Source organism: Phoca vitulina, unplaced genomic scaffold (genome assembly GCF_004348235.1).
Source record: "Phoca vitulina isolate PV1807 unplaced genomic scaffold, GSC_HSeal_1.0 scaffold9, whole genome shotgun sequence".
NCBI classification, from domain to species: domain Eukaryota; kingdom Metazoa; phylum Chordata; class Mammalia; order Carnivora; family Phocidae; genus Phoca; species Phoca vitulina.
Window position 1 is genome coordinate 21790733 of NW_022589712.1, and position 25142 is coordinate 21815874.

The window sequence follows — 25142 nt, forward strand, 5'->3', positions numbered from 1 at the left end:
ATGATAATGTATAATGAGTAAGGGCAATTAGACAAGGAAAAGAGATAAAAGACACTCAGATTGGAAAATAAGAAGTAAAATTATCTCTATTTGCACCTGACTTCGTATATAGATCTTGTAAATAGAAATCCTAAAGAATGCACTAAGAAACTACTGGGACTAAAAAATGAGTTCCACAAGTTTGCAGGGTATAAGATCAATATATAAAAATTTATTTTTGTATATCTATATGCTAGGTAGCAACATTCTGAAAATGAAATAAGAATATAATTGCATTTATAATAGCATCAAAAATAATAAAATACATAGGGATAAATTTAACAAAGAAAGAGCAATACTTATACATTGAAAACTACAACACATTGTGGAAAGAAATCAAAGAAGATCTAAATAAATGAAGAGACATTCGTGTTCACAGATTGAAAGACTTCATATTGTTTCTGTTTTTAAGACTTCATATTGTTAAGAGAACAGTGTTATTCAACACAATCCCTATCAAAGTCCCAGCTTTTGGCTTTTTTGCAGAAATTGACAAGCCGACTGATTCATACAAAAATGCAAAGGGACTAGAATAGCAAAAAAGAATCTTGCAAAAGAAGCACAAAGTTAGGGCGCCTGGCTGGCTTGGCTGGTAGAGCACACAGCTCTCAGGTTGTGAGTTCGAGCCCCATGTCGGATGTAGAGATTACTTAAAAATAAAATCTTTAAAAAACAAAAATTTTAAAAAAAGAACAAAGTTAGACAACACACTCTTCTGTTTTAAAACTTACTACAAAGCTACAGTAATCTACACAGTGTGCCATATTAATAGACATATAGACTAATGGGACAGAAGTAAAGTGTTCAGAAATAAACCCTTACATATACTGTCAATTGATTTTTGACAAGGTGCCAAGACAATTCAAGAGGGAAAGAATCATCTTTTCAGTAAATCGTGCTGGACAGCTAGATACCACATGGAAAAGAATGAAATTGGAGCCCTACAACGCATCAGACATAAAAATTGACTTAAAATGTATCACAGACCTAAATGTAGGAGCTAAAATTATAAAACTCTTAGAAGAAAACTCAGGTGTAAATCTTAACATTGGTTACACAATGGTTTCTTAGATATAACTCCAAAAATACAAAGCAAAAAAACCCCATAAACATGAAATAATCAAAATTTCAAAATTCTGAATTGCAAATCATTTCAAGAAAGTGAGGAGACAATCGAGAGAATGGGAGAAAGTATTTGTAAACCACATATCTGGTAATGATTTATTTCTCGTACATAAATAATTCTTTTATCTCAATAATAGAAAGTCAAATTATCCAATTAAAATTGGGCAAAGGATCTGAATAGACATTTCCCAAAGAAAACATACAGAAGGACAACATTTACATGAAAAGACGCTCAATGTCATTAGTAATTAGGAAAATGCAAATCAAAACCACGATGAGATACAACTTCATATTTACTAGGATGGCTACAATCAAAAAGATAAATAACAAGTATTGGCAAGGATGTGGAGAAATTGAAACCTTCATACACTGCTGGAGGGAATGTAAAATGGTACAGTTGCTTTGGAAAACTGCTTGGCAGTTCCTTAAAACAGAACATAAACATAGAGTTACCATGTGACCCAGCATTTCCACTCCTAGAAATATACCAAAGAGAAATGAAAACATGTTCACAATAACTTGCACATAAAGTTCATAGCAGCACTAGTCATAGAACCAAAACAGTGAAATAATCCAAATGTCCACCGACTGATGGAAGGATAGATAAAATGTGGTATGTCCATACAGTAGAATGTTATTTGGTAATGAAAAGAAATGAAGTATTGATACATGCTACAACATGGATGACCCTTGGTAACATTATGCTACGTGAAAGAAGTCAGTCACAAAAGGGCACGTGATGTATGTTTCCATTCATACGAAATGTTCAGAAATAGCAAATCGACAGAGATAGAAAGTAGATTAGTGGTTCATTAGGACTGGGGCTGGGGGTTGAGTAGGCTGGGAAAACAGGCTGATGGTTACACAACACTGAATACACTAACAACAAATTGTACATTTTCAGGGGATGAATTTCATGGTATGTTAATTATATGTCAATAAAGTTGTTTTTAAAAAATAGAAATAATGGCTCTCACTGCATGTTTTCAGAAATAGTGATTAATGGTCTTCCTAAAACCTAGACAAACAGACACAGCCCTAAGCTGAAAGTTCAAGAGACTAAAATTAAGAGAGTGAAAAGCAAGCTGACTTGTGGCCTATAACAGTTATTTTACAAAAGCCCAAATCAAATATCTTTTATGGTCAAGCATAACCTTTTGTTTAAATTACTTTTTGTAGGGGCGCCTGGGTGGCTCAGTCGTTAAGCGTCTGCCTTCGGTTCAGGTCATGGTCCCAGGAACCTGGGATAGAGCCCCGCATTGGGCTCCCTGCTCCGCGGGAAGCCTGCTTCTCCCTCTCCCACTCCCCCTGCTTGTGTTCCCTCTCTGGCTGTCTCTCTCTGTCAAATAAATAAATAAAATCTTAAAAAATAAATAAATAACTTTTTGTATACATCAGCTGCACAATTTCTTGACATGATTAGTCATTTTATTGGAAATTATAGCAATCTGGGTATTTTTTGCTGTACTGGGTAAGAGCTAGGACAGTCATATTTTAAGACTCTACTCTGCTTCTTAGTGATCAGTTATGTAATATTCTTTGCTTTTCGTAAAGGCAAAATTCACTTTTCTAATATTAACCTTAACAATATTTTGCAGCAAAAGAACTAAATTCAGGGCAGTATTTTATACTTGTTGTATTCGAGTGATGATTTAATTCTGTTTTACCAGTGCAGAAATTTAAAATAATAACTCTCCCTTAATATGAAAGAAGTCACCCTGCTTTAAAGTAAGACAAAGGAAACTAAGCCTCATTTGCACAAGATAGTTTACTAAAGTTAAGATCCTAATCACCACACCCCCCCCCCCCCCCCCCCCCCCCCCCCCCCCGCCCCAATCCCATCCCTAAAAGCCATATCAATATGGCTCTGATGTTCTGGAGCTTTGTACAACCTTGTCCTTAACAGGAAGGGAAGGTGTGATCTTTTTTTGGATTTTGACTTCTCTCCTTTGTAGAAGGTTCCTCCTTTGTGGACATTAACATAAGCCCCAGCAAAGCTTATGATTTTTCAGGGTGTGAAGCACTGCAGTATAAACAAACCCATGTGGGGGGGAAGTTGGAATGATAGAATGCTATCTAGTTGGGAGACATCCTGGAGCTGATTAAAAAAACCTTCATCTCTGCCCTGTCACTTCCTTTCAGCAAGATCCTGTTAATGTTTACACAATTTTAAAAGTGTATCAGATATCTCAAGGGATAACGTAAAGGGCCCCTTTGAGGGTTTTTTTTTTTTTTTAATGTTGATGGAAAAATATCAAAATAGGACTTCTTACATTTATTTCATTATCCAATCACAAGTAACGCCACCAAAAAGTTGTTTATCCCTACCCTGCTGGAGAAATGCCAGGCTTACCTTCCTTCCCTTTTTTAAAGAAAATGGAAAAAACAAACTTTTTAAACAGATCGTTGAAACTTAGAAACGTTACACACGATTCCATAAAACGAACTTTAGCCCTCGACAACTGAGTTTGTGAGCTACGTTTTCCCCAGCTTAACAGCTTATGTGCCTAACATAAAACAAATTATCTTTTGAAACGATCACGCTTTTTTAAAGTTACGAAGTATTCAGAGTTCTGCCAGGGTAAGAGAAAGCAACCAGCACTTCTACTCCGAAAACAAACCATAAATCAGTTGACAAGCTTGAAAGAATTCAGTTCTAGTCTGTTCGGAAGCCAAGCGTAAATACAGAAAAACCTGTTGGCACGTTTATCTTGCTCTCTAAGTTTCGCGTTTTAAAAACACCGCAATACGCAAATGGCGTTTCTCGTAACGTTCAGGCTCGGAAGAAATTCAGATAAACACCCAGGCGAGGCATCCCGCACGGAAAATGGAGCCTGTGCCTTTAAGGTAAAACCGGCTGGATCCCAAAACGCATTCCACTTCTCCACGACAAAGAGTTTGGGGGAGCGCTACCTCTCGGGTTTCTCCGAGGGACTTGGCGGGTTCGGGCAGAGCCCGACCTGCCGCGGAGCCCTCGGCCGTCCCAGCTGCCCTGAGCAAGCCCAGCGCCCGCGCGGCGGGGGCGCCCCGTGCGCCCCGGACTCACCGCTGCTGGGCTGCGGGGACAGCGTGGAGACCGAGGTCTGACCCATGTCTGGGGTCGCGGGGCCAGGTCTGGCGATCACGCGGCTCCTTTGGTCCTTCGATCATGGGTCTGCTCGCAGGCAGGTTTCCAAGCGCTCATTTCCCGGGCTGTGCGGAGCTGCCCGCCGGATTCCCTCACCTTCTCCCCGGCGCGGGTCTCCCAGCCCGGCCGGCCGCAGCCGGCGAGGCGGATCCTGCCCAGCGGATGCCTGTCATTCCTCTATGCAGATTAGCTGGGGTCAGGGGTCACGGGGGAGGAGGGAGGGGAGAGAGCGAGGGGGAGGGGAGGAGGGGAATGGGCGCAGGGGCACTAAGTAGTGGGAAGGGGAGAGGCCCGGCGGGTCCAGCGGCGCCTGCGGGGGCGGTAAGACCGGCACCCCCCTAGGGTAGTAGAGAGTTCAGGCGACTCCCGCTTAACTTAAAAGGTTCAATGTCAAATGATCCTTTAGGGCTGTAAGAAAAGGAATTAAAGTACTTAGTCACGGTACTTAATTTAACAAAATTTGTTCTTCAAAGTTGGTTTCTTCCTCACATTCTGTTGGCAGTACTGCAGGACTGTTAGAGGTCTGCTCTGTGTGGGGCTTTCCTCGTTTTAAAAAGTAGCTTCCTTTTAACAAACAAAAAAAATTAGTGGCCTCAGTTACGTTGAACAATAAATCTGAAAGATGGATCTATGTGTGAGATCAGCAAAGGACAGACTGCTCTCTACCACCTAAACTCCGGGAAGCGCACCTCTCCTATTTAAAAAGAATCACTGTGAAATCTCTGAAACCTTGTGGTAAGGTGTTTAAAATACACAAAAAGGTGAAAACAACAAAAACAAAGGGTAATTTGTTTTAGAAGCTAACATTCCCTAAAAGTTGAATTAAAACTTCCCATAAGTAAATCTCAACCCCAAATTTCTTAAAAATACGAATACAGATAAATACTCTTGTTATATACAATTGATGAGTAATCTATAGATTATATATATATATATATATAGTGCATTATATATAGATTATATATAGATTATATAGTATATATTATATATAATCTATAGATTACTCATCAATTGCATATATGTATATATATGTGTATATATATCAATAGATAGTGCATGGGACTGGGTAGTGGTCACATAAATGTGTTCACTTGATGAAATTTCACTGTATACCATGATTTGTGCATTTTTCTGAATGTATATATTTCATTAAAAAGTAACAAATTAACTGTAATATATTTAATTCATTTGCCACAGCTTTCACTTTTCAGATTATCCTAGACATTCCACTCTAAACTATTAAAAAGCTAGATAATATATATAATAAAATAATAATCTAAGTTATTTAATACCTTAAGCATGAAAATCTTTTTTTTCTGAAGTTTGTATTATTAAGATCACACACAGCCTTGCTTTATTTTTTGAAAGACATTTACTTGTCTGTTTCATCATAATGATGTAAGTTGCCCTATTTTGTTCACACCCAAAGAGTCCACCCTCTATTGTGGAGAATTTTTTCCCCTAGAATACTGTGATCAATTATCTACTTCCCTTTGCCTAATTCATTCTTAAGACACTTGATTTTTTTTTAATGAAATTGAGGATTAACCAAGATGTGAGTTCTAATCAGGGCAATGAAATCAATCAACTAGATTTCTTTATAAAGTGCAAAACTTGTATTTTGGGAACACAGCCCACCTGGGGGACTCATCAGTGAGAGTGAACAATTATAATGGCTCTTCCATTTCTTTACTTTAGTAAGTTTGCCTTAAAACAATAACAAAAAAAATTCAAGTTAACTGTTTTCTCAACCTAAATTGAGAGGAGGAAACTTCACAGTCTTCCTTCCATTGATTGAGCCTAATTAATAAGGGAGGTCATTGATCATAAGAAATACACAGTAAATTTTGCGCATTAAAAAAATGTAAATGGAGGGGCTCCAGGTGGCTCAGTGCTTTAAGCATCCGCCTCTTGGTTTCTGCTCAGGTCATGATCTCAGGGTGGTGAGATTGAGCCCTGGTTGGGCTCCTCACTCAGGCGGGAATCGGCTTCAGATTCTCTCTCCCTCTACCTCTACCCCACCCGCTCATGCTCTCTCTCTTTCTCTCTCTCAAATAAATAAATAAATAAATCTTTAAAAATTAGGTAAATGTAATGACTTTTTTAAATTGACAAAGGCTAAATCTGAGGCTATTTTTGCTATCATTACTTCTTTTCCTTGAGAAACAATAGTGTGTTTCTTTTTTATTTCTTCTACAAATTCTTATTTCAAACATCAAAGGGGTACTCTATAGTTCTCTTCTTTCAGGATTTGCTAGATCCATCTATGTTTACCTTATTCAAAACCTTTCAGGATTTGCTAGTTAATATAATCTTAGCCTCATCAGAGATTCCTATAATCCCCCGATCAGGTTACACACTTTTCTCTGAAACTTTTCCAGTTCCATTACATTATCCTTGAAACATGTCAACCACAACTGCAATAAGTGTGCATCAAGGTTTCTTTATAAGGGTGGGACAGTTATTCTATTTTGCTGCCTTTTTATCAAGGCTAACGAATTATACTAATGAACACAGAAAAAGTCTACAGAAATCCCTAAATTCCATTTATAGGTCATCACGTCAGAATTTATCATCTAACAAGAGTATTTTAAGATAATTTCCAAAATTGCCTTTTTCTTGCCTTATTAGAGATAATCAATTATTCAGCCAATTTACAGTCTTACTAAGAGCTCTAGGTGTTAATCCTACAGTTTATAGTTTAACTATGGGAACATTTAATGTCATCGGAAAAATATGGACATTTCTCTGTGTATTACCTCTTACCAGGGAGTTTATAAAAATGCTAAATAAGATTAGTGCCAACATCTAACTCTGAGGAAGCCATCTATTTATAATTCTTCAGCATTTATCCCATTGGTCCTGCTCTTTGATCTGTATTTCTAAACCAAACTCTTATCCAGTGATATCCTGATAAATACTCAACACTCGGGTTTGTCTGGAGGTGGGGGACAAGATTGATTTGTGACTTGTAAGTAGTATTTGCCGATTTCCTTAATGTAAATACTCCTACAATGGCCAATTCAACAAGCAGTTGACTGGCTTGCAAAATTTATGTCAATTGGTTTGCAAAATTCCTGGAAATTTACCAACTGGCTTGTATGAGCTGTCTTCAGCGTACCACTACTTTCATCCTTTGTGATATGCTGTCATCAGGTCATACCATGACTGAAACTGAGCAATAGTCTATGTTAAGGTCTCCTAAAAATATAGAATGATGACATCTACTGATTTCTCCACCCTACAGTCTAAATATCTTTCAATCCCTGAAAGATTTATTCGTTTACCTCCAGAAAGAAGTTAAAGTGAGTGGATTAGTTAGGCAGAATTTCCCCTTCCTGAATCTGGTTTGCCTTTTGACAAAAAGGTTGTATGTACACATTGAGGTTTTCAAGCATTTTACCTTATCACACAGATTTCACTGGTCTGTCTGATTTGGAGTTATGAAGCTCTCCTACCTGGGGTACCCAAAGTTACACATGCACCCCTGATGAATGGAAATCACTAGATCTGCTAGATAAAAGTGAAAAGCATAAATAAACCTAAACTTTAGCCATCTATTTGTGGAAAAGTCTCTACCTACTAGGTCCAAGTCCAAATTGTAGACACATTATTTGGTGGCTAGAGAAGATGCTGTATAATTAGAACAGTCATCACTACCAAATCCTATCCTTTAGGTGACTGCCAGTCTTTTCTAGGCGGCCAAATCTAAGCTGGGAGTGGGAGAAAGAGTGAGATCTTTCTCCCTCAGAGCACAAATGCCATGAATACACATCCTGGGGGTCTGCTCTGCCCAGATGCTGCAAGATCCATTTTGAGACACCAGCAGTTGGGTGGGAGAGGAGGCTTAGGCAGACTCCCAGCAGATGAGATGTTGGTCAGAAGAGTGGTGGTCCAGAAAGCAAAGTGGCTGGTGGTGGCCATGTATAAGTAGACAAGGATTCTCTTAATTGCCGCTCTTATTCCTGGACTTGGCCATGAAAATTCGGCGAATTACAGACATTTCCCTGAGTCAGGGGAATTACAGTCAAAGAAAAACCCTTTCCTACTGGGAAGGAAATGAAATTTAGTGATTAAAACTGAGTAATTTCCCAAATAGGATTTTTTTCCTCAATGTATTAGTTTGTTTTCTAGATACAATGGTCAGAAGAAACAACTAAAATTCACAGGTAATCTAAGACCACTATGTTAGCCAATTATTTTCTTTCTATTACCATTGTCAGATTTATTAAAAAGCAGAAAACTGTCTTTTCTTCCTTCCACTGATGGAGGTGCTAGAGGGCAGTTTTTATTTTTTTAGTATATGTGCTGCCGAAGCGAGCATGCTAGAAGGCAATTTTTAAAGTTAGAAGACTATTTTAACACAAGGGGTTCTAATAATCAGGTAAAAGAATACATAACTCAGAAACTAAAAACTAATATGCAAACATTTTTAAGTATTAAGGTACTTTTTCTAGTAGAATGTGTGCTGGGTTTTTAAAACTTTGTATTACTCCAAAATTTGGCTACATTTTGTGAAAGGAAGCTTACTAAGAAAAATATAATTACTAAAATGCAAATTAAAATTTTACTGGATCTTATAATTTCAGTTGAAATTCTGTATACATAACTAGCGTTTACTTTTTTGAATGTTATTCTATAGCATTGCAACCAAATGCTTCCTATGCCTTTTATTTGGACAATTCTGAGAGATTTTAGTTTTAACATGAAAATATAAACAGACAAAGGAGAATTTTGGTTAAGAAAAGAATTATAACTTTGGGCATTCTAGTCATATCAGTAGGAGAGAAAAACACATTCCACAAGTATTAGAACAGGAAACAAACCTGTAAAACAGGCTTTTCTTTCCTATTGTTCTCATATTTTTATATGATTTATTTCCTGAGTTTTCCTTCTACTGCTTGCTCAAGCTAGGATTATCAAAATACTTTGCCCCTGCCTTGCCCTTAGTGAGTCTCCACAGAGGGCGTGGTGTATCTCACGTGTGCTTACTTAGTGATTGAGTTGGACAGTTGGAAGATTTATCCTGGAAAATAAAGACCTTATGGGTGGTGCTGCAATTTCCTTTCCCCCAAATTTTCCCCGCCCCAGGAGAAATAGTGTGTAATTTGCTGCACTTCATTCCACAGGAAAGATAAATTACTCATCCACAGTGTCTAAGACTCTGACAGCTGCTGTAAAATTAATAATCTTTAATTACTGATCAAAATCTATAGAGACCAAGCCTTAAAGACATCTTTAATAATTACTGCCCAATTTACAGAAAACAATTGCTTAAAGTAAGGTCCAAATCATTGGTGTGGTTTTTTTTTTTAAAGATTTTATTTATTTATCTGAGAGACAGAGAGAAAGAAAGAGAGAGCAGGTGCGAGCACAAGCTGGGGGGGGGGGTGGTGCAGAGAGATGTAGAAGCAGATTCCCCACTGAGCAGGGAGCGTGATGTGGGGCTTGATCCCAGGACCCTGAGATCATGACCTGAGCCAAAGGCAGACGCTTAACCAACTGAGCCACCCAAGCGCCCCCAAATCATCGTTTTATTAACCATCACATCCATCCCTAGGACCTACCAAAATGTCTGGCACACAGAGGGCATTCGATACATATGTGATGAACAAAAGAATAAGCATTTACATTACCTCTGTAATTACAGCAACGTGAAGTATGGATTAAAAAAATCATCTAGAACTATATGTATGCTTTTGATAATAGTATACAGACTCCATAGCAAAATAAGATCAAGTCTGTCAATGACTGTAAATTTGCTTTTATATGCCATGCTATGAATAATCGTCTATTCGTTCAATTACATTGACTGAGCACCTCCCGTCAGCCCAGCACCTATAGCACATGGGACGTAAATGAGGTACAGACCCTACCCCGGCGAGAGTTCATATATATATAGTGAAGGGTGGGTATTGTGGCTTACACGTAAATGATTATAAAAGTGAGTACTATGATAGAGATTTGTTCCACCAAGAGTTAAGGATGAACAATGGGCTGCTACAGAGGAGGCTCTGAGCTTTATTAATTGCCAAATCTGCATCTTTCCAGCACAGAGTCAGCAATTCATTCTGAAGATGCCTCCAGATTATGACATACTTCCTAAATCAAAGAAAGATTAAATTTTGATAATGTGTGGATCATCTAAACTGCATTTGTTTGTTTATTTATTGCTTACAGCTTTTTGAGGAATAATTTACAAACCCTAAAATCTATTCATTTTATATAAACAGTTCAATGAGTTTTGGTAAACAAGAGTGTAATCACCACCACAATAGCGTTTTCGAAAACTTTGAGAGCCCTTAAGAGTTCTTTCATGTCCTGCAGTTAATCCCCATCCCACCCCCTGGCACTGGGCAGCTACTGACCTCCTTTCCATCCCTGTTGTTTTGACTTTTCTAAAACTTCATATAAATGGGATAATACCATATGCAGTTTTTTTATATCTGTCTTCTTTCACTTAATGTTTTTGATATTCATCCATATTATATGTATCAGTATTCTGTTCCTTTTTGTTGAGTAGTGTTCCATTGTATGGCTATAGCAAAATTTGTTTAACCATTTACCAATTACTTGACCTTTGGGTTGTAACTTTATCTCATTGTATTCCTGTGCTGTAAAAATACATAAGATCTAATATTGGATTATATTTATTATATTTATTATATTTATTATATTATATTATATTATATGTGATAGTTCTGTATAAATAAGAATTATTTATTGGTTCATTATTTACCCAGCAAATATTTATTATGCTTCTTCTTTGTATCAGGGCCTGTTCTAAGTATTTTATATATAGAATTAAACACAAAGTAAAAATACCTGCACTCAGAACTTATATTTTAGTGAAAGGACAGAAAATTAGCAATGAACACAATAAGTCAGTAAATTTTATAACAATTTAGAAGATGAAAAGTGATATGAAATAGAGAAGAGTAGGAGATTGGATTAGCATGGGATGGTTGTGGTAGTTCTCACTGAGAAGGTGTTATTTGAGCACAGACCCAAAGGAGGTGATGGAGTTAGCCACCTGGCTATCTGAAGGAAAAGCATTCCAAGCAGAAAGGCCAGTTAATACAAAGATAAGAGTATGCTGTATGTTCAAGCAGTATATTGGAGTACTAAAGGAAGGGTGGATGAGAAAGTGATTATAAGCCTTGTAAGACCTTGTAGTTGACCGTGGACTTTGGCTTTTGCTATAAATGAGATGGGGAAGCAGTGACAGTTTTGACCAAAAAAAAAAAAAAAAGAAAGAAAGAAAAAAGACAGGATCCGACATATTTTAAGATCACTATGGCTTCTGAGTAGAGGACAGGGGAGACTAGGCTGGAAGCAGAGAAAACAGGAGAGATATTACAGGAATAATCCAGGCAGGAAATGATCTCGACTTAGACCTGTTTGGCAGCAGTGGGAATGGTGAAATGTACCTGGATTCTGGATCCATTTTAAGGTAGAACCAAATTTCTTCATGGGTCGAATGTGGGGCATGAGGGAATAGAGATGAAGCAAGGATGACTTCAAGTATGAGCAACTGGGGAAGGACCAAATTGCCATGAATCCAAATGGAACAACAGTGAGTAGAGTGGGTTTAGAGTGGAAAATTATAGGTCCAATTTTGAGATGTTCAGTAGACATCCAAGGGGAGAATTAAAACAATGCTAGGTGTCACCAAGGAAAAAAAAATCTAGACACATCCTAGTAAAATCAAGTATTAAGAATACAGAGAAAATCAAAAAAAGTAGTAAGTAGACAAGACAGATGCCACATTAAGGAATCCCAATAAATTGAAGAAGACAACAGAGTTATATTTTCTTGATGTTACAGAGAAATAACTGTCCACTTAGAATTCCATACCCAGATAAACAATCACTAAGTCAAATAATCACTCACTAAAAGTGGTTGATCACTAAAGGTACTTCTACACATATTCCTTAACAAGAAAGAAAATGAGCCCAGATTAAGGGTGAGATGCAAAAAACAATGGTGGGTACAGAAATTGATAAAATTATGGTGGACTTAATAAAATATTGGGTATGCAAAATGGAGAGGTAGTCAGTAAATTTTTAATATATGTTAAGGTCCTGATTTTGACCAGAAAGAGGACGGACAAATTGAATAGTTTTTGATTTTGTTAGAAAAAGTTATTGTTCCAAGTAATAAGAAAAATACAATAATAAGCTTCCAAGTCAGTAAATAAAAGAAAGGGAAAATAGAAGTTTCACTAACCCAAATAATGAGATAGTAAAATGAAAGAAAAAAAAATTGAAAAAGAGCATGCTAAAAAAGATGATGCAAATTAAGATGGTCAAGGCAAGTCCAAATCAGTAATCCCAATAAATATGAAAGGAATATCTTTATCTAATGACAGACACTAAAAGACTGGAGGAAGCAGAAATATTATATATCTTTCTCTCTCTGCCAACTTTAGGATATACATCCCAAACAGCAAAAGCTGAAAATAAAAACATGAAAAATACATACCAAGCAAATGCTTACCAAAGGAAAACTGGTATATCAATATTAATAATTGGGGTGCCTGGGTGGCTCAGTCAGTTCAGCATCTGACTCTTGATTTCAGCATCATGATCTCAGGGTCCTGGGATTGAGCCTGTGTTGGGCTCTGCACTCAGCGGGGAGTCTGCTTGAGGATTCTCTCTCTCCCTCTTCTTTTGCCCCTCCCCCCATGCTCGCTCTATCTCTCTCTAAAATAAAATAAATAAATCTTTAAAAAAAATAGATGAATTAAAATTCAAGTCAAAATAATAAATAGAATAGAGGGATCTATTACAAAGGATAAAAAGAGTAACAAGAAGATACACATACAAATTAAGGGGTACACCCCTACCGTCAGAACCTTGAAATATTAAAAGCAAAAACTAGCAGAATTGCAAGGATAAATTGACAAACCCACAATAATATGGAGAGATTTTAACATATCATCAAAAAGTAATAAGATCAAGCAGGCAAAATACTTTTAAGGATAGGGATTTAAACAATCCAATTGACAAGCTTGAAGTAGATGTATGTAGAGCCCTGTACTCAAATGGCAACTATACACTGAGTTAATACTGGATCATATGCAAAATCCCAATAAATTTTAAAGACTTCATATTAAACAATCCACAATCTCTGACCATAATTAAATGTATTGATTTCTTAGAAATACATTTCTTAGAATCTTAAAAACAGGAACAAAAATGTCTCCCATATATTTTTGGAAATTAAAAAAAAATGTACTCCTAAGAAACACAAGGAAGTCAAATTGTAACTTATAAAATGTTTAGAACGAAAAACAATGAAAGTATCACAGAACATGTGAGTTGATGTTAATGTGGTAATTAGAGGTATATTTAAAACCCTGACTGCCTTTATTTTAAAGGAAGGAAGGAAGGAAGCTAAGGAAGGAAGGAAGGAGGGAGGGAGGGAGGGAAGGAGGGAGGGAGGGAGGCAGGCAGGTGGCTTTAGGGATAAACTCACACATTAAATTAGTTAAGTATTAAACTGAAGAGGGTGAAAAAGAAAAGAAAAAAGAAGGAAAGAACAGAGAAGAAGGGGAATTAAAAAGGGGGGCACAAACAAAAGAACTAAAAATCAAGAGAGGTGATTCATTGCTTTGGTATATTCAGTACCATCATTCATCCATGTGAAAAGCAGGGGCTGACTCAATGAGAGAATGCTCTACACTTTTGAATGGAAAAAGTAACTGGAATGTAGGTGAAGACAATTCAAGATGAAAAACAGAACTACCTGGAAGTTAGAAGAGTTGAAACATCACTAGTAGAAAGGCAAATTTACTTTTTTTTGAGAGAGAGAGTGCAAGTGCATATGCAAGGGGTGGGGGTGGCAAAGAGAGAGGAAGAGAGAGAATCCTAAGTAGACTCCAGGGAGGAGGAGGAGGGAGAGGAGGGGGGAAAGGGAGGGGAAGGAGGAAGCGGAGGGGTAGGAAGGGGAGGGGGAGGAGGATGAGTGGCTCCATCCCAGGACCCTGAGATCATGACCTGAGCAGAAGCCAAGAGTCAGATGCTTAACCAACTGAGCCACCCAGGTGCCCCATAGAGAAGTGAATTTAAAACGTACTGTTTTACATTCAGGGAGAAAAATACAGATTCATTTTTAGTGTTATTTAAACCATTTCCATTATTAAAGAGCTCAGCATCCTAGAATTAAAAATGGATGAAGAACTCCTATCTACGGCTTATTTTTGTTTCCTTTAAAGTAAATATCTCTCTGTAATATTTTTTATTTGTAGTACAATGGTATCTTTAAAACTCCAAATAGCATCTTAAGGGAATCACAAACAAAATAAATAGTTTCTCATATTTAACAGGCTTAACTTCAACTGTTCTTTACTTTCATGCTTCTGGTATTTTATTTCATTATTTTATTTTTTGATAAAGATTTATTTATTTATTTTAGAAAAAAAGAGAGTGCAGGAGCAGGGGGAAGGGCAGAAAGAGAAGGAGAGAGGAAGCAGACTCCCCACTGAACAGGGAGTCCCATGCAAGCTAGATCCCACGACCCTGAGATCAAGACCTGAGCAAGGGTCAGACACTTACCCAACTGAGCCATGCAGACATCCTACTTCTGGTATTTTAAAACAGAAAAAACACCCTACAAGGTTGGTTCCTAAAAACATATTTAATTTTATTAGAACTTAAATCTAAGAAATGCCTCCAAGTAACACAACCCTCTAGGGAAAAGTTGTACATAGTGAAGAGGCTTTATAATATAAAATGGATTTCGGTAACTGCAAATTACTTCTCAATTAAGGAAAGTTGACACATTCTCCAAACAGGTGACGGAGATGGAAGCTGAGAAGTGGGGGGGTGAGGGGGTTGGGGGGGTGTGAGGCACCCTGCAGGTGTTCAGACTTAATCTTTCATCAAAACAAGATTTATTCAGGGAGAAATCATATAATCACACAATTAATAAGTAGACATACAAAATGGGCTTGGAATATTGCCATTTTAAATCTACACACCCCTCTCCCAAGCAATGACGCTTTTTCATTGAAGCATTTTCATTCCCCAACTTCTTATGAGAATGCACAAGGGAAATTTCTACAGGGTAGAGGAGAGCCCAATATACAAGATAGAAGCAAATTTTACCTGAAAGTTTTACTGTTACACTTTAAAAGACATGTAGCAGGGGAAAATGCTGTGAATTTTGCTTTGCTGGGAAGTATTCCAAAACCCATATGAAGCCCCCAAGATTTCACTATTTTTTCGGATTATTTGATTTCTTCTTCAGAGGTGTGTATATACAGTATTATTTTGTGAGCCAATGAGACATACTACGATATATTTCTTTGAACCAATGATGAATATAATATTCAGCTACATTTAGTCAACATTACTATACATTTCCCATTTTCCTCTGTGACTTTAGGGTGATAATTCTTGCTTTGTTTCCAAGTTAAATATTACCCTATTTCATCTAGACTTTTTCATTTTTATGCAAAAGCACCATGAATATTGAGTTGTATCCCATTATTTATGGCAATATAGAAATATCTGGTACCATCTGCAGAATGAGACTTTCTTTTCATAGCCTGACAACACTGCAGTTACTAAAAATTCATTGCTTCTTTTCATCCCATATTCTATCTAGGTTTACTGAAAGCCTTGATTCTCAAATCTCTGTGTGTCTCCCCCTTTTATTACTATCTAGAGGACTCATCCTCCTTTGCGTTTTATTTTCTATGTCGACATGGGTTGATTGATTCTTGAAATCTGGCCTCCAGTTCTCCTATATTTTATGTTCTAGGAGGTATGTTGGCTTAGATGTTAAATCCTCTGGGACCTTAATCTATATATATATATATTTTTTTTTTTTCCCCCATGTAAACCTTTTGTTTTAATAAATAAGACCGATTCATGGCTTAGGTTTTAAATCACATTTACAGATGAGAAACGCTTCTAGGCCCAAACAGGTGAACAATGAAGCTACTATTGCTGGCAGGAATGCATGCCCTCCATGCATTTGAAGCCTAAAGAGCAGAGACTGAATGTCAGAGAACACCATACACATCACCCTCTAGATGCGAGAACTGACAGCAGAAGACGAGAGGAAGAGCAGAGACTCAGGGAAGCTCCAGTAACCACAATCTGATACCCTCACCTTCATGCTACAGAAGCAAATGAAAGTTGTGCTACTTACAGATAAGCTAAGAAGGAGGTTTCCTGATCATAGTAAGTGAAACTTTCTCTCATGTTAACAATTAGGCCAAGGGCATTAGCTACAGAGAGGATCCACTGATAAATACAGAATATTAGAAGAGCGAAGAGGAAGCCACACAGATATCTTGTTTCTTCAAATATCAGAAACTTCCGCATGATAGCAGGAGAGCAGTGGATGAACTCCACCTCACCCAAAGGTTTAGTCCAAAAACTTCCTGTTGGCATTTGCACCAAATAAGGCTCCCCGTACTTCTGGCATCATCTGCTGGGCTATGAGATCCAGCCGGCTTTCTCGGGTATTGGAAACTTCTATTTTACAATCTCCATTACAGATCTCAACTCCACCAGCTATTTCCTCAGGCAGGTAGGCCTCCTGATCAATTTGGACATCAACATCTTTTTTGGTGGCAATTTTGTACATAGGAATCCCTTTTTGCACTGCATGCTTTACCAGAGGGAAATTCTGCTTCCTGCAACGAACAATCATTCAGGGTTCTAACAACTGGTACAAACCCTGGAGGACCAGTCCATCCAGCAGCACGTGGTACCTGGTTGTATCTTTTACCACTTTGCTGAGTCTCTGTTTTGCTTCATTTAGTAGGTCTGTAATAAGGTCATCTCTTGCTCTGAGGACTTTGAGCCTTGCTTGATTCATCAAATTAGAAATCTGAATTTTCTTTTGCCTTTTCTTTCTTTTCTTTCTTCTCATAGTATTCCATAATCTTCAGTCTTTGGTTTGCACAAGACGACCTTTCTCAATGTTGAACTCTTCCTCTGCCTTCGCATCTATTTCCTCTGCTTTCTCATTGGCTTCTTGTTCAGTAAAAGCCATCATATGCTTAACCTGCTTTTGCACGTCAGCATCGCTGAGGGCCATGGCGAAAGCTCTGCTAGGCCGGAGGCCCACTGGCTCTAGCTTAGGTTGGAAGGGGGCAGTGGAAGGATGGGGAAAAGAAAATCCAGCAGAGCTTTCGGCTTCCTTCGCTTTATAATCTATATATAATTTCTATAGCAACTTCCCCCACGGAATTTGTCTCAAGGCACTCTCCTGTGTCTCCTGCGCTGAACTAAATGTCATTTGGAGGCCATGTCTTATTTACCATTGTAACACCAGCACAAAGTCAGCATATGGGTAAGGGCTCAGGAACTATGTATTTTATATATAAAGGAAGAAAGGAAGAAAGGAAGGAAGGGAAGGAGGGAGGGAGGGAGAGAGGGAAGGAAGGAGATGATTTGTACCAATGAATCGTTTAGTCCTGTGGGTACCCAGGGAAATAGGAAAAGGAAATTGAGTCTGCAGTAAAAGTAGTGTGGGCTTTACTATCAGGCCTAGTGATAAACAATAGTGTCAATAGAATATCATTTACAGATAAGTCCTTATGTTTTTTGATTCACTAATTGAGAAAACAGAATCTGAATATTTTCATAATCACATTGTTATGCATCTACTAAATACATACATTTACGTTTTCAATGTCCCCAGTTAAAACTTTGTTCAACTTCTCCTTTGAGATTACTGGCCTAAATCTATTTGTTAAAAATTGATTTGGTTGAAAACAGCAGTGCTAAAGCTAAACAGAAATGCCCATTAACTCACAAATCACTGCACACAGGTTAACAAACTGGAGGGAGGATTCTAATTTACTCTGCTTTTGTAGGAAGGAAATATTTGATAACTGAGGTAATGCAAGAAATATTTCTTTTTTAAAAAAGATTTTACTTACTTACTTGACAGAGAGAGAGAGTACAAGAAGGAGGGGTGGCAGGCAGAGGGAGAGGGAGAAGCAGGCTCCCCACTGAGCAGGGAGCCCGATGCAGGGCTCCATCTGAGGACCCTGGGATCATGACCTGAGCTGAAGGCAGACACTTAACCAACTGAGCCACCCAGGCACCCCACAAGAAATATTTCTTAATGGGGTTCCTGGGTGGCTCAGTTGGTTGAGCATCTGACTCTTGGTTTCAGCTCAGGTCATGATCTCAGGGTCATGAGATTGAGCCCTGCATGGAGCTCTGTGCTCAGCACGGAGTCTGCTTGTCCCTCTCCCTCACTCTGACCCCCCTCCTGACTTGCGCATGCGTACGCGCACACACACACACACACACACACTCTCTCTCTCTCAAATAAATAAATAAATCTTAAAAAAAAAGAAAGAAAAGTTTCTTAACACTGGGGGTATGGTGGGGAGATGTTAAGGTAGCCCCCTGATATTCACATCACTGTGTAAGCCCCTTTCCATGAGAATGAATGGGATCTGTGACTTGCTTCTGATCAATAGACTATGGCAAGGATGTATGGGATTATGTGTGTGTGATTGTGTTATGTAAGGTTATAATGTCTGTCTTGTTAGGAGACACTGTATTCCTGGCTTTGAAGAAGCAAATGGTATGTTGTGTGCTGCCATGTGGAGAGTGCTGAGAGGCAAGCAGCAGAAGGCAACCTCCAGGCCAAGGCCAGCAACAAACTGAGGCCCGCAGTCCTGCATTCTGCAAGGAGTGGAATGCTGCCAGCAGCCTCCCTGGGCTTGGGAGCATAGCCTTCCCCAGGCAAGCCTCAGATGAGACCACAGCCCTGGCTGACACCTTGACTGCAGTTTGTGAGGTCCTGAGACTCAAAGCAGAGGACCCCATTGAGTTGTGCCCTAACTCCTGACACACAGAAACTGAGGTAATACGTATTGTTTTAAGTTGCTACATTTGTGGTAATATTGTTACGCCGCAATAGATAACTAACACAAGTGGGAATACAGATTACTCGAAGGGAAGATGTATTCAGTAAAAATGGAGGACTAGAGGAAGTAGAATATATGTCTATATATAGAAGAGGCATATCAGGGAATAGGAAGAGACCTTAAGCAACTGAGGAAGGAAAACCAGATGGTTAAACTAACACTTTCCCCTTTGATGAGTTCAGGCTAGAGCCAGAAAAATACACTATAGATAATAATTGAGGACAAATGTAGTTTATATATCAAAATATATGGCTTTTATAAACTTATATCATATTTCATTCAAAAATATTATAGTGGATGGGCGCCTGGCTGGCTCAGTCAGTGGAACATGCAACTCTTGATCTTGGGATCATGAGTTCAAGCCCCATGTTGGACATAGAGATTATTTAAAAAAAAAAATTATACCAGCAAAGCTGAATTGTCCACTTCCACCCATTATATCTGAACTGTAGAAGCAATTCTTAGGAAGTCACTTATAGCCCTCTTAGGAAGTCATTTATAGCCCAAAGTGTGAATCTAAGCCCTAAGGACTGTGGCTTGTGATCCATTCTTGACCCTCAAAGAAGTATCTGGACCCATTATCTGCAACTCTTAGACATCCAGCTGTGGGTGCCTATTGTGTTGTATAATATAGAGTAGTATAATAATATAGAATAATGTAGGTTATATACATTATATCATTCTATCTTTCTAATTACTATTCCAAATAAAAAATATAGACTGAAAGCACAAGAGTAAAATTGCTCACATTATCTATCATCTATCTATCATCTATCTATCTATCTATCTATCTATCTATCTATCATCTCTCTTACTATTGGAATATAAGCTCCATGAAGAAAAAGATTTTTTTTGTTTAGTCTTTTCCCCTTGCATATTGGTGGCAATCAATAAATATTTGTTGAATGAATGAAGCAGCTCCATATTTCCCTATCATTTTCTCATTTGTAAATGGGGGTGATAATAATAGTCTCCACCTGAATCAATTGTAAGGACTAACTGATGTAATACATGTGAATTGATTAGAACATAGCCTTGCATATAGTAACTGAACAGTAAAAATTAGTTACTATTAAAGCACATTATCTAATTTACTTATTGAAGGAATCTATTAGGAAAAAGAACCTGAGCACTGTAATTCATTTACAAATACAGGAGAATCTCACCATTAAGGAGGTTCAACTTCATGTTAGGTTTTCAGTTCAACTTGAACTTCAAGAATTTAAAGTAATTTTGAGGGATGCCTGGGTGGGTCAGAGGGTTAAGTGTCTGCCTTCAGCTCAGGTCATGATCCCAGGGTCCTGGGATGGAGTCCCACAGCGGGCTCCTTGCCTGTTTCTCCCTCTGCCTGCTTCTATCTCTGCCTGCCACTCCCCCAGCTTGTGCTCTCTCTGACAAAAAAAAAAAAAAATCTTAAAGTAATTTTGAAGTAAATTTGAATATAGAAGTACACCTCCAAAATAACAGAGGACTTGAAGTCAAAAGCTTAAATGTGATTTTTTTCTATGGAAGTGTATATGAACTTGTGCTTTTTGTATATCATAAATTCAGAATCTTTCTAGTCCAGACTCTAACTCAAGCAGAAATCCCTTCTGACATTCCATCCAAGTGGTCAGGAAACTTTTCAAGTCTTTCCTAAAATTACAAAGACTGGCCATACCAGTTGGGGAGAATATATAGCAACTAGACTTTCATACATTGTTGGCAGGAGTATACAATGATAACTTGGAATTTGGAAATTTGGTCTGGCAGTTTCTACAAAGTTAAACACACACCTATACTATGACTCAGAAATTCTCCTTGCAGGCATTTATCCAGGAGAAGTGAAAACACATATCCATTAAAAGAACTGTTCAAGAATGTTCATAGAAGCTTTATTCATAATAGCCAAAAACTGGATCAAATGTTCATCAACAGGAGAAGGGAGAAATATATTTTGTATATCCATCAGTGGAATACTACTCAGCAAGAAAACATTTTGATGTGCTGCCCAGAACCCCCCTCAGGAATAAAGGACTTATTTCCCCATCTGCTGGGGGCACTGCTGGAAGACAGCCCTCAGCAGTCAGCCCTTTTTTTGGGGGGGGGGTAGAATTTTCTTGGCTGAAACACACAGCCTTGCCCAAAGCACCACCTTCTTCCTGGAGAGGCAGTCTACGTCCAATGCCCAATCAACATGGGGTTGGGCAGAATGTGTCCCAACTTGAGATCACTCTGACAGGCCATCCAGCTCCAGAGCTCCCCTTGGCAGGCAGGAACTACCCATGTACCCATGTAGGCCATTGCTGGGAGCTCCCCTTGGGATCTGCTAAAGGCTGGTGTGGGGACTGGTTCACAGCTTCACTTCTCCCTCTGCTCAATTCTGCTTCTCTCCCCTCCCTTCCCAAGAGGCCTCCTTAATTAATGCCCTGCATGCTAATCTTTGTCTCTTTCTGGGGAATCCAACCTGTGAGAAACTACTGATAAACCCAACAAAATGGGTGACCCTCAAAACCATTTTACTGAGTGAAAGAAACCAGACACAAGAGAGTATATATTATATGATTGCATTGATAGAGTTCAAAGACTGAATAAACTAATGGATAGTGAAAGAAATCAGACCTCTGTTTGCTTCTGAGAGGGGACTGAAAGGAAGTAGGCATGAAGCATCTTATTGTGGGGATGGGAATAATCTATATCTTGATAGGGGTCTGGGTTGCATGGATATATGCGTCTGTCAAAACTCATTGAATTATTCTCTTAAAATCTGTGCAATTCAAAAAATCCCAATAAAAAATGTAAAAAAGAAAAATAACCAGATCAAATTTGGTTCAAGTTGAACTATGGTCATCCAACATTCAAAATATTCAAAGTTTCACTATGGTCAGTCAAGCCTCTGTTCATTTGGAGTCTGGCAGTTAATTTTTTGAACCAAAGTTTGGGAATTAGCATGTGTGTTTTGTTCATCTTTTTGTGGATTGCAAAATTAACAGATACGATCTTTCTGTTTGAATCATTAATTTAAAATGCTTCACTAATCAGTTGTAGCTACAGAGGCTTGTTGAAAGCCATGAAATTGCTTCTTCCATGATGATATTTATTCACGAATCAAGACATTGGATATAATATTCATTCAATTACAGATTCATCTACCTGAACGTTCACTTAGCATTGATCTCTCAAAGAATTCCAGATCAGCTTATGTGATCATAAAATAAAAGACCTTTTTGGCTGGAAAAGAATTCAGATACGTCAGTTTGCAGGCAAGGAAGCTTTGGCTCATGGGCGGTAAGTGAGTTGCCAAGGTCAGTTGCCCTGGTCTAGCTGGGAGGAGTACGACATCCCAGGGCACATCCCCCCAAGCACCCCTGCCCCACAGTCCCTGTGCCCTCGCTCTCTTCCAGCAGCTCGAAGCTCAGCTTGGAGAGGAAAACAAAGAATGGATTTTATCCTGTGATTTCCTCTTTCCTCCACTGATATTTCTTGCTTTAAAACCGTTGCCCCTGTAATCAGCTTAGGATAACAAGTGCAGTTAGTGGAATAAAGGACTCTTTGATCTTGCTAGAGATCTGATTTTTGCCAGAAAGTAGGAGAAAACAGCACATCTGCTGCCCCCCCTGCTTTCTTCTACCTCTTATACAGCAACTTACTGGAAGCAAGCTTGGGGAAAAGTAAACTACATTTGATTCTCAGTAGATAAGTGTAACCAAGAAACTGAGGACATTTTATTAAAAATTCCAAAGACCTTCCATCTCTAAGGAGAGATGATAGCTAGTACAAGGTAACAGGTACATAGTTAAGAACAAAGTCTGAAACATGAACAACAGGTAAATCAGGAATGTAAACACTGTATTGCAATCATCTCTTTCTTTCTAGCTTTTTCTCACAAATCTGATGGCTCCCAAACAATGAGTTGTAAATCTTTGCTTCAGATGTTTTTGAAGAAACACCCAGGAAAGCAGATAGAAGCCAAGGGAAGAGAATGAAAAATACAGAGAGAGCGTACAATTAATGACATATTCCATCCTCTCCATCTACCTATTTTTTATGGTTGTTCTATTATAACCCCTTAATTGAGATCTAATTCCCATAGTATATAATTCACCCATTTGAAGTATACAATTGGATGGTTTTTAGTATATTCATAGAGTTGTGTGACCATCACTACAATCAGTTTTAGAATATTTTCATCAACAAGAAACTCTGTACCCATTAGCATCCCTCCCCATGTCCCCCCAGCCCTAGGAAACTACTACTGTACTTTCTGGCTCTAAGAATTTGTCTATTCTGGATATTTCATAGAAATGGAATCATACAATATGTGGCCTTGTTTCACTAAGTATAATGTTTTCAAGGGGCATCCATGTTCCAGCATGTATCACTGTTTCATATCTTCTTATTGCCAAATATATACATGACATTTTATCGATCCATTCATCAGTTTGATGGACACTTGAGTTGTTTGCACTCTGGGGCTATTATGAATAGTGCTGCTAAGAAATTCATGGACAAGGTTTTAGTGAACATATGTTTTTATTTCTCTTATGTATAAACCTAGGAGTGGAATTGCTAGTCATATCATAATTCTATGATTAATTGTTTGAGGAACTGCCAGACTGTCTTCCAAAGTGCCTGTACCATTTTATATTCCCACCAACAGTGTATGAGGTTCTCACTTCTCTACAGCCTTGCCAAGGCTATTATCTGTGTCTTTCGTTACAGCCATTCTACATATGGTATCTTATTGTGGTTTTGATTTGCATTTTTCTGATGTCTAATGATGTTGAGCATCTTTTCACATGTTTATTGACAATTTGTATATCTTTGGAGAAATGTCTATTCAGATCCTTTGTTTTTAGTTGGGTTGTCTTTTTATTTTTTAATTTTTTAAAAGATTTGTTTATTTATTTTAGAGAGAGAGTGTGTGTGCGAGCAGGGGGAGGGGCAGAGGGAGAGGGAGAATCCTCAGGCAGACTCCCCGCTGAGCACGGAGCTGGAGGGACATGGGGCTCTATCCCATGACCCTGAGATCATGACCTGAGCTGAAATCAAGAGTCAGATGCTAAACCAACTGAGCCACCCAGGCATCCCTGGGTTGTCTTTTTATTATTATAATGTAATGGTTCTTTATATATTCTGCATACAAGTCCATTATCAGATGAATGATTTATAAAAATTTTCTCCCATTCTCTGGACTGTCTTTTCACTTTCTTCATGGTGTCCTTTGAAACATTAACGTTTTTAGTTTAGAAAAATAGTTTTTAGTTTAATAATGTCCAAATTATCTATTTTTTTCTTTTGTTTCTTATGCTTTGGGTGTCATATTTAAGAGACCATTACCTAATCCAAGATCTTGAAGACTTATACCAAAGTTTTCTTGTAAGAGTATTATAGTTTTCACACTTACATTTAGATCTTTGGCCAATTTTGAGTTAATTGTTGTGGCAATCAATTAATCCTTGGTGAAAAATCAATTTTCCATAAATGTCACGGTTCATTTCCAGGCTCTCAATATTCTTCTGTTTATTCCATATATAAGCTACTGCCCCTAAATAAACTTGGTATATGGAAAGCTTCATTAATTCTCTCAGGCCATTAGTCACCGATGTCCTCGAAGCACAATAACAAATAGCCTAGAGATTTTACCTTTTACCTTCAGAGTCTATTAAGGTAAGGGGTTTAGCAGTAGCCGTGCAGAAACATCCCACTGTCCCAGTTCCAGGCAAGAAGGTGGAGTTCACAGATGGGAGTCAGAGAAGGCTTCGTTATACCAAGGCGGAAAGACCAACTCACTTTATAACAGCTTTACCAACATCCAGGGTGAAACCTCAAAGCAGCCTGAGTTTCTAAGCAGGAGTCAACTTCCTGGTGTGTCCTGTGACAGGCCTCGTGTCCAGAGGGCCACAGTTTCATTCCACGGGACACCCCTGGTACCGCTGGGTCTGGAGGCATCCAGGACAA

At 38.3% G+C, this 25142-nt stretch overlaps 1 protein-coding gene and 1 pseudogene across 6 annotated transcripts in view; both read right to left on the reverse strand.

Moving 5' to 3' along the window:
* Positions 1-25142, reverse strand: part of PHACTR2 (phosphatase and actin regulator 2) — a 196171-nt gene that overhangs the window by 124262 nt on the left and 46767 nt on the right. For 5 of the 6 annotated variants that reach the window (XM_032407753.1, XM_032407754.1, XM_032407750.1 and 2 more), the window contains exon 1: positions 4211-4433. The exons of the other annotated variant lie outside the window; for it this stretch is intronic. In XM_032407753.1, coding sequence (XP_032263644.1) covers positions 4211-4256 — 46 coding nt within the window. In that variant the 5' untranslated portion in view covers positions 4257-4433. Of the gene's footprint in view, positions 1-4210; positions 4434-25142 lie in introns of those variants that run through there. 6 annotated transcript variants of the gene reach the window in all.
* On the reverse strand, positions 16671-17524 carry LOC116634450 (annotated as a pseudogene).